The following is a 10,721-nucleotide window of genomic DNA, read 5'->3' as shown; positions in this document are numbered from 1 at the left end:
CTCTCTCTCTCTCTCTCTCTCTCTCTCTCTCTCTCTCTCTCTCTCTCTCTGTCTCTCTCTCTCTCTCTCTCTCGCTTCCCCGGTTCACTCTTTGCCTCTCAATCACTCCCCTTCATCCCCCGCTAGCTGTTTGAATCCCTCCCTGGTCTTCCTCACCCTTTTCTCTCCTCACATGCACGCGTACATGCACGCCGGCATGACAAAGTCAACCCCTCATCCAACCGACTGCCGTCTCTGTCCGTAGGACCGGCGCTCCTCTCCCAGAGTTCCTTGCAGCTCAACTCCACCCCGGAGGCTTCGCTCCAGTACTCTGCCAGCTACCATAGCAACCAGACCCTCGCCCTTAGCGACAGCATCTCCGCAGCATCTCCTCAGCGCAGCGGGCAGGTTGGGGGAGCCGTGCACAGCTATAACCAGGTAGGATACGCCGAAGACGCTGACGGCGAAAACAACAACACTTGCTTGCTTTTAACAGATGGGTCACTTTGTTTCAGTCGTTACAACACTTGATGGATTTGTTTGAAGGCCTCGCCCATACTTTTCACAGCAAGTTTGTCTCGTGGCTCCGGTTGTGCGTCATCGCGCATAGCAAACTCGCTCGGCTTTTATTTCCATATCAAACAGCGGCACGCGCTTATCCCGTAATGCGGTGATGGAGGGGTTCAGCCCGCGCCTTGCAAAGTTTTCAAACATGGTTAAAGCTGTTATTAAGGAGACAGGTAATAAGATGCTCACCCACACACAATTAAGAGCAATCAAAAGCACTCCAGCGAGCCTTGAGTTTATGAGGACCTGAGAAATAAAGCCGCGGTAGAATCCACCTCATAATCACAGCAGTGCGTTAATGAAGAGTAATGCGGTACGTCAGGATTTCCGAGGTGATGCATTATTGCCATAAACGTGCTCATTTGCCCACGAGGGGCCTCACAAACAGACGCTCGCAAGCCTGCCCTCATTAATCGGCGCCGTGTTTTTGAAGATATCGGGGCCTTTGTTTTTCACGACGCTATCTCCGTGATCATTAAGTTTCGGGGGTTTTACTGTCTGAAGACGATTTCATATTATTAATTGTCATATTTGTGCCAAGGCAATCCTCCGCCTTTCTTTCTTCACCTCCTCCTCCTCATCCTCTTGGCTCACCACTGCTGTGTGTGTGTGTGTGTGTGTGTGTGTGTGTGTGTGTGTGTGTGTGTGTGTGTGTGTGTGTGTGTGTGTGTGTGTGTGTGTGTGTGTGTGTGTCTGGCTTTCGATGTCATCGCCTCTCATGTTTTAGCCTTGTCAGTGTAATTGGGCCAGAGCTGTCAGGGAGGGTCATGAATTGACTTTTTCACAAGCTACTGCTGCAGCTCGACGTGCAGGTGCGGCCCGCAGGCATGCAAGCTGCATGTGATTGGCGTGTGCTCGCAGTCGGTGTTTCCCTCGGCAGAGCCGAACCCAGCTATGGTGTCCTTTTTTTTTTTTTTTTTTTTTTTTAAATGTGTGTACACAAGCACATTTCAAGTTTGAAGAAGGTGCCGTTTAAGGACGATTTGGAGGGAAATAGAATGGAGCGGCATGTCGGTGCTCTTCTGCAGGGTATTTATAACCCTGAGAGGCTTTGCTTTAATAATACATGGCTATGTGGCACCTCGACTACTCCAGTGTTTTAGTGGCAGAAGTAGCACTGCAAAGGTGGCAACCGATGCTCTGCTTCACTCATCGTTTATTTGCCTTCTTCTTCGTGACTCATCAATCTGTCCTAATGCTGCCGTTAACTTGGGCAACTTCCCTAAATCACGATCAGGCATCTTGAGTCCAGCATCTCATTTTGGTTCGCCAAGTGCCTTTGTAGCATGCTCAACTAACACATGGTCCCATGATGCTTATTCCTTGGGTGCATGCTGATGAAGACGTTTCTGACTTGAAATAGGCCCTTTTAATTAGTTACCCCTCCATACATTTTTAATTAGAGGTGTATGTTAAGGGGTGTATTCGGGGGATAAAACAATATTCAAAGGAAAGTGAAATGCCGTGCATGCTTCACATAATGTGGACTTATATCCCAATTCTGCTCGAATAAACAATATTGATAATACAATTTGGAATAGGGGAAAAAAAAATCATGAGGTTGTTTTGATGAGAATTTGTAATTTATTCATGAAGGTTACATGGAAAATGAGGTGATTTCAGCAAATTATAATGAGCAGCTGAGGAAGCTGTTAAAAGGAAATGATAATTAGGTGGAGTCCAACTCACTGAAGCTGAGACACCGAGAGGCGTTCATTTGTCAATTGAAACTTATTTGAGTTGCCGTCATTGAAGTCACAGGCCGATCAAGATTCGAAGATGACGTAAGTAGAATGGTTTGGTAAAATGGTTTGAACATAATTCCAACAATTCTGAACTATAAGAAAAAAAAAACCGCATTAGAAAAATATAATTTACGATAAAAATGTTCGAATTCAACATGTATGAAGTTCTGGACTGATCTTTTTTTTTGTATTTATTGATTTATTTATTTGAGTTTTACAAGCTAAAGTGAAATAATGCCAGTCCCCCAAGGTGACTTGGGAACGCGTGCTTGCAACATGGTCTATTATAGCCGCTCGGGTGGGTAATAATGTCTCTGGATCACCTTTACGCCACTAAGTATCAACATAAGGCGATGAGGCTCAGCTGAGGATCACTGGCATATGTCCTCTCCCTCCCACCGCCTTGCGTCAAGTCTAAAGCAGCAAGTTTTGTCATTCCAAAGATAATAAACAGTTTAACTTTAATGGGTCTTTACTATCGGGACCTGGTCGTTTTATTTGAAGACTCTTATGATCCATATCTGACCATAAAGAATGGGGACATGCCCGTGGGATACATTGCAACCATGCATTTGTAGTTTTTAAATGAGCTGGGCCCAAAGGAAAACATTTGTTCTCTCGTTGCAAAGCGTTACTGTGTACTACGAAACCCGACTGCGTTTTTGTGGGGAAACGGCTCACAATAGACCTCATGGATAGCATTTTTCGATTTGCTTTCACATGAGTGGATGTTGGTTAGATTAAAGTGTTTGATTACAATATAAAACAAACAAACAAACAGGAATGTGTATTATTTAACATCAGGGGAGTTGACTCACATCTTTATTTAACTTTGAAGGCTGAAATCGCGAGTGACAGGGTTTATGTGACGATACATGATATTAAATATGTTAATTCACAAAGCCTTTGTAGTTTTCTCCTCTACTTTGAGTAGGTGGTACAACAAGGCTTAATGAGAGATTATTTCGGTCAGCGCAGTTTCTCTGAGTTCATCGTCTGATTCCAAGAGTCTGTTTGAATGCCCCCCTAGCCCCCCACCATGTTCTGCAGGGATTTCATTACGTTCTCTTGGAGGTTCATGCAGGCCTCCTTGCTCAAAGATGTGACTGAAGTCATTGTGCATACGTTTTTTTTTTAATGCGTCCTACTCTTTATCTCTCTCATTCCCCTTTCATTCATCTGCCTTTCCCCCATACCGCTCCGTTGCCTCCCCAACTCTCACTCTGTAATTATTCATCCTTCTTCCTCTGTGTTTCTTACCCCCCTCCCCTCCCCTAGGTGACTTCGAGCCGTGCAGCCCAGCAGCAACAATCGCAGAGTGGGGCAGGGTCGGGTAAGTGTTCAGCTCTCCCTGTCCTGTTTTTTTAGCCACTGGTCAGTTAGCCATCGCTTTTTATCATATTAATAAATCAAGCTGACATTGCGCGACAGTTTGCTGTGCGGCTGAAATTTGATGTCCCTGACAGTTATGCACGCCACCTTGGATCGAAAAAAAAAAAAAAAGGTTAAAATTTCTGCAACCTGTAAGATTGTGGGATTGATTTTGCGATACTCGGCAGCAGGGGTTGACACGATACACCGGAGGTGTCCAAACCTTTCTTTGTCTTCAGACTTGGTGAAGCAGCACGTGGCTCAGGTTACACATTTATTTGAACCATGCAAACTTGATGCTCTAAACTTGGAATCTCTGTGATTTGTGTTCCTTTTGTCCCGTAGGCATCTACTACTCGAGCTCCACTTTACCTGCCCAGCGAGTCAATTCCCCTCTGTGTGGTGGGGGAGGGGGTTCAGGCCCAGGGTCCCCCAATAAACTCCAACGCCTGGGATCGGCGTCTGATTCTCTGGGGTACTCCACCACTCAACGCCTGCCTTCCTCCTCCTCGTCTTCTCCCAGCAAACAGTGTCCTGCTAATCGCCTGGCTAAGTCATTCAGGTACACGGGCGACTGCGATGCTCATCCCGATGTTGATGAATTGCTTTTGATACTGAGGATGAGAAGGAAGGCGGGCGGACAGAAATCGGCATTGCAAAACATCATTCTTCCAGATGACGAGAGGAGGGACGATAAGAAATAATTCAATGTGAAAGTCGTATAGGTTGCAGTACAAAATACAATGTCTCCCTTTAGTGTGCTTTAGTTTGTATCGAGTTTCCATTAGACAATAACTAAAAAGGTCGGCACACAAATATCCTTCTTATTTATTAGCTTTCCCCCCCCCCCTTCCTTTAAAAATTCATCAACCACATTGCAATTGATTTTGCAGGTGAATGATGTTTGTTTGTCCTCTAGCACCAACGTTGCCGTGACAACAGTGGGTGGTGGAGGTTCTCCTTTGAGGTTGGCCTCTCCACCCAACTCCAGTGCCACCGGGGGAGGGGCCGGCTCATCATCCCCCCTTCATCAGGTAAGACCCTCCTCGGACACACCGTGGCTGTCACTCTCATATCATGTCAAAGATTGAAAAATATTGCTCAGCTACAAATTGAGCATTATTATTTTGGGAAGAGCAGTTTTGGTTCGTCTGAATTTGGAAAAGTCTGTTTCCACATGTGCCAATAGGAAACGTTTGTGTGGCACTGACCGAGTTCTGTCATGTTAAGTGCTTTGAAGTGATTTGCACAAAGTGACGCTTTCCATCCATGAAGCCACTTTGGGCAACTTTACCTTGTGTAAATTGAAATAAAGGTGAGCTGGTTTAGCAAATTGAAAAGTGCAGGAACCAACCGAACCAAAACACATCTACATCTTGCTGCCACCAGAGAGTGAATAAAGTAATTGCAGCGCTTGCTGCACTTAATCTTTCTCGCTCACTGAGCTTATTTCCCGCTATTTGACCGAGAACCGCTCCTTGGCTTTGCAGATGAGCTCGGGCATCGGCAGTTATGCCACTTTGTCTCCCAAACGGCTCGCAGCTCACCACGCGTCCGACCAGTACAAGATTTCCCATGAGCTCTACGCAACCGCTACACTCCAGAGGCCCGGCAGTCTAGCGGGTGAGTCAATACGCGCCGGCGTAGTCTCGCCACATATATTGTTGTGGTCGTCATTGCTTCTGCGCATAGGCCGGTGGTACGATGACCATGTTTGAACTTCAGTTTGGTCCGCATTCAGAAACAACGGATCTCGATGGCGAACTTGATTTGCAGTCACTCATTTCTGAGTGCGTGCTGTCCGCATCATAAAACCTTTGGCATGGGCGTTTTGTTCAGAAGCAAGGTCGCGGCGGCTTTTTGCTTCCCACGATTTGTTGTAACGAAGGCCTTTTCACGATTTTGTGTAGGAAATCTGGTCGCTCCGATGACGTTTACGTTGTCCAGGTGTTGGTTGCAAGCAGACTCGGCAAACGCAATTGATTTGGTCACATTTGGAGTCTACATGGAAGCGCTATCAATGGAAACTTTCATTCAACGTGTTTTTTGTGTTGCCGAATAGGAAAAAACAACCTGTGGTAAAATCGATAAGCGTATCAATATTGCTTTGTTTGTGCGTGTGTGGAGGCCGAGTGATATTTAAGCACCTGGGTTATGATGGAGCGTCTTCGTTGCATATCAGTGGCCCACTCAACCATTCATAGAAAGGTCAAGTGCTGCGTTTAAGTCGATTGAATTAAATGATGTGTGAACGACACCGCCGGCGTGTTGTGGTTAGTATCTTGAGATTTACGTCTACGTGCAAAAAGTGTCGGAGTGTACTTGTGGCTGCCCTCTATAAAGTACAACATAAATGTACAGTTGAGTGATTTAGGTGATGGGATAGGTTTCTCAATTATCTATTTTAATGACCTCCCCATTTTTTAAAGAAAGAAAAACACATCGAAAAGCAGACAAAAACTGACAATAGCCCACTGATGCATCGTACCCATCATGACTTGGTAACCGGTAAAACAACGCAGAGGAGGTTGAAGAACAAAACTCCTTCCTGTGTGGCGCTAACGCCGAGAGCCAGCAATGACAGTCGTAATTGACACTTGAATGGTTTGACGTTGATTGATGTTGCCCGAGGCACAGTTGTGATCCCTTCGCATCGTCAAGTATAAAAAGCCTCGCTCTCGTTCAGAATTAACTGCCCATGAAATTTGTTGGAACCGTATACACATTACAGTCATGGGGGGGAAAAGAAATTGTTGGAGCATCCTAGTTTCTTCACTTTCTTGTTCATTTTAAATACCCGCTACAGGACAAATCTACTCTAATGATGATAACACAAAAAGCTCATCAATTTAAGAGCTGATAGCTTAATAACCAAAATCGCTCAGTCGCTATGGCATTCTACCGAAAAAATAAAAACTGCTTTTCAGGTATTCCGTGTTTTCTTTTGTGTCTGTTAATTATGTGGTACACCCTTTGCCGAGTGGCGCAAGGCATCAAAAGAACCAAGAAAATGACGAAAACAAGGTGATCTAATCTTAGTTTTTTTTTTTTTTCCTCCAGGACTATGTCACAGCTTTCAAGATTGTGTGTTGAGTCACTCACCCAAGGAATTACAAGTATTCGTTCGGCAAATATCTTTATTGTAATATTTGCTTTGAATCCTTTTCACACAACAAACACCACTTCGGCGCCAATGGGCAGTCATCCATTTTGTGACCCTGAAATATTTGACTGAATTAAACATTACGGGAGGGCTATTTTCTGCACCGTTGGTTTTTTTCTTTCTTCTTAACTGGAAGTTCCCTCTCTCCTTAGCAAAAAATAGCTCAGTGCTCCTGCAAGTAAGGCCCTTTGAGTCTTTAACAAAAAGAATAAAGAAGTCTAAACCGGGTCTTGGATCGGACGAAGGGCGCCAACTTGGATGAGTCATGCTGTTAAACGGGTGTGTCTTGACTCTTTCTTAGCTCACGAACTTTCAAAGCGGGACAGTTATCGGGGTGTTTTTACGGCTTTACCGCTGCTTTCTACAACTAAGTGGACGTCACAAATCGAAGCTTTCTCTGTTCATCATTTCCTCATCTTGGGCGATGTTCTTCCTTAATTGTCAAAACTTGATCTCGCTCGGAGTCGATCCAATGTGATTGCCGATTCTGCTTCCTCTGCAGACCCAGACGCGCCGTCTGTGGCATTTGCTGTTTGTTGTGCCGTCATGGCAACGGTGCCCCCACCTGAGATGAACATGGATATTGCCACGTCCGCAGCGCTTGTATCTTTATTTAAAACAAGAAGAAAATATTTGAATCATGGCTTTATTTGCAGAAAGGGACTCTTCAGCGATGTTGAAGGGATGCATCGTGATCACTGACTTAGTTGTCACACAAAACTCATCCAACGTTGCTTTTAGCCGAGCGAGAAAAGGAGCGTTCCCAGTTATGTTAAGACAAAGTTCAAAGCATCAAATTGTCCAAAATGTTTGGCTAAGATGAAGAGGTGTAAATCATGGAGTTGGGCTCGTTCCTCCCACTCAGAGGCAAGAATCTCCTCAGCACGCGACTCGCCATCGACTGAGAGCTAACGTGACACGATAGCTCCAGTGGACCATCATTCCCTCCCGCTTTCTCTCGTTCACTCTCACCCATGGCTTTCCACTGTGTGTGTCGATATGATATGAATGTGTGTGCGTGTGTTTCTGCTTCCTTAATTTAATGTGCTCTCGTTGTGGAAGGGAAGCCCCAGCCCTTGCAGTTGTTGGCCACTGTAATGAACAAATGCCTGCTGTCAATGTCTCCATCGCCCTGTGAATTTGGACTGCCTGCCAAACGCACGGCATCTCATTATTTTATTGCTGACAAACAGCAATGTGTTCAGTGGAGATAAAAAAAATAAATAAATAAAAAAATGCAGTGACATCTTCCTCGCCTTTTCTTTTTTGTTGCCTTCTGCTCATTATCCATCATTTCCACCAGTGCTCATGTCACGACGGTGTACTTAGAGGGCCTCCTTTTTAATGCCTGCTGTTGATTACACCCTTCTCAATATGTAAATGGAAGACCTTTGTCAGGTCTTCCACCTAAATGGGAAAAATTGGGCAGGTCTTGGAGCAAAAGGCTTTGTATATACCTCATTACATCACCCAGCTTCGCACGCTCGTCACGGTGAGTGCCCGTTCCAATGTGAGCGTCGTCACCTCTTTTCTTACTTCCCTACCTATTCATCCTCTTCATCACAATATGTTGGACTCCACACTCTTCAGCCCTCAAGGTCAGGATGACCCCCTGTCGTGGACCTTCTCAAATCCGTCTTCCTCCTCTGCCTCAAAATCAACCCCGCATATTGACGGGCATTTTTCAGCTTTGCAACGTTTTCTTTCCTTTCTGTCCACTCCAGGCTCCCGCGGCTCCTACAGTAGTCAGCACAGCCAGGAGCCCCTGCGACCCTTGGGGTCCCCAGAGCGCCATATCGAGCCCATATATGAAGAACGTATCTACCACAACAAGGGTCCCATGAGGAGCCTCAGCCAGAGCCAAGGGCCCGACACAGGCCCCTATCGCAACAACACCGGTAGGCCATTTTTACATTGTCCTGCTAAACTCTTCCCTCCCCAGCTTTCGTGTTTAGATCCAGTTTGTTCAGGTTCTGAACCCATTCGTCCGATTTTAAGTGATGATAATATTTGTAGCCCGGCCCCAGTTCAAAAGTGTGCACTGTCAGGGGCTTTCGAATGTAGACGTTACCCCATATTTATCATTCCGCATTATTTTATCGGCCGACCTTGCTCTCCCAATTGATTCTTTCCACAAATGATATACGGGATTTAATAAAATCATCTGTCAGAACTCATCGCCGTGAACGAGACAACAATGTCCAAACACAATAAGGCACATTATTGACAATGTCCGGGGGCTATTTATAGACCTGTTTTTAAATTGTAGTGGTAGTTTTCAGTGGTACGGACCTACAGTGCATCGCGAGAGTGCCGTGAAGCTCACGTCGTCATTTCCTCAGCTGTGCTGTGTCACTCCATTGTTGCCAATGTATTTTTAATAGGGCCTCACTGCGCTTATCTCAGTGCGGGTTTAGGTACGCCGTGTTAATCCCATTAACATTATCATACCCACATGAAAACACCCAAGTGGTTTCGCCATGTTCACTGTTCCCCTGATGTCATTAGGCAGCCGAGTCGGAATCGCTATCATGAGCATTTGGGTCAGAACCGTGGCAATAAATGTGGCACTCCAGACCCGCGTTGAACTTGATCAGTTTCACTTGCTCGAAGGGGATATGAGAATTGCCTCTGAGCACGCGGTCGCCGGCTTTCTGGGTACACTTTAGCATGAACGGATTATTGGCTGTGCTCTTCTTCTCATGCCAGCGTGTCGTACGTGCGCCGCGATAGGATCATCTTCCTGAGTAGCGTTTTCATGAAATTAATGCACTTAAGAAGTGTTTTGAGCCATTTCGCTGTAATCTCTCATTTACCGTCCCTTTTATTTGTTAGCTCAAACGATGAGTCGAAGAAAACACACCAAAGGAAATTTGCACAGAAGTTCCCCAAATCAATAGGATGCAAAGTAAAGCTTTTAATGACAACCCTTGAGCTTCACGAGTCGCCGCTCCAACAAAACCCCCAGCATGACAATTGTTTTCCAGACACACTTTAAAGTCAAACACGCTCCGGGACCAACGGGCTGCTGGATCAACAACAAAGCCTCAACATTAGCGAATAAGAGAGTCATATGCATTGAATGTGCAGCGACTATAAGAATCTCCAAATGGCATTCATATTACATAAGCGATTGCACATAATGAACTGATAAAAGAGCCCTGCTAATATGGTGACGACTAAGTCATTAATTATGCCACGTTGGCGTTTCTTGGCAAAGACAGACTCACGTTATTAAGCTGCGATGGTTCAGTGGGATACATTTTACAAATGATCACTCATCGTGGAAAGAAAGCGGGGCTAATTTTCTGCTAGTCCTTCAACAATTGTCAAAGTTGCATCCTTGGGGACACCGCGTGCTGAATGGCATCAATGCGGGCTCTCATTTATGACGTGCTCCTCGATTTTAAGCGGCAAGATGCATCAGGGAGTATGCCTGCACAAACTACTAAGAGAGGTTTTTCAAAAGGCGGCCTTTGCAAATGTGATGATGAAGCAAGGTTGCAACTGAATACGATGACGTTGTTGATTGTAGCGGGGCAACTGCAGTGCAACACGTTACGGCCGCTCCCCATATCTTGGGTTCAATTAGAGCCTCAACCTCTCCGTGGTGTTCAGGCTTCTTTAACCAATGAGCCTAATGAATGATCTATAAACAATATCGTTGTTGTGTTCCAAGTATCTTATCGTGGCGTTGACTGATAGAGATATACGTTCATGATCAAGATGATGGAATGCTGTACTTGTCGCCGTCATGTTGGGTTCTGTATTGAAGCGGCAGAGGCGTTGACTGAACATGCTTCCAACTTTGAGTGGTCCTCTCTCGCTCCTCCTTTCATACCAATTTATTATTGTGTGTGTGTGTGTGTGTGTGTGTGTGTGTGTGTTTGAGGGGG

At 45.4% G+C, this 10,721-nt stretch overlaps 1 protein-coding gene across 1 annotated transcript in view; it reads left to right on the top strand.

Annotated features, from left to right (window-relative positions):
* The window catches only part of ctnnd2a (catenin (cadherin-associated protein), delta 2a), a 157,779-nt gene that overhangs the window by 58,048 nt on the left and 89,010 nt on the right, over nucleotides 1-10,721 (top strand). Inside the window, exons 6-11 of the mRNA XM_019893721.1 lie at nucleotides 245-417; nucleotides 3,570-3,624; nucleotides 4,008-4,224; nucleotides 4,582-4,696; nucleotides 5,153-5,285; nucleotides 8,550-8,723. Coding sequence (XP_019749280.1) covers nucleotides 245-417; nucleotides 3,570-3,624; nucleotides 4,008-4,224; nucleotides 4,582-4,696; nucleotides 5,153-5,285; nucleotides 8,550-8,723 — 867 coding nt within the window. The remainder of the gene's footprint in view (nucleotides 1-244; nucleotides 418-3,569; nucleotides 3,625-4,007; nucleotides 4,225-4,581; nucleotides 4,697-5,152; nucleotides 5,286-8,549; nucleotides 8,724-10,721) is intronic.

Source organism: Hippocampus comes, unplaced genomic scaffold (assembly GCF_001891065.2).
Source record: "Hippocampus comes isolate QL1 unplaced genomic scaffold, H_comes_QL1_v1.1 scaffold514, whole genome shotgun sequence".
In the NCBI taxonomy this organism is placed as follows: Eukaryota; Metazoa; Chordata; class Actinopteri; order Syngnathiformes; family Syngnathidae; genus Hippocampus; species Hippocampus comes.
The sequence above is the reverse complement of the archived record's forward strand: the minus strand, read 5'-3'. Positions and strand labels throughout refer to the sequence as shown.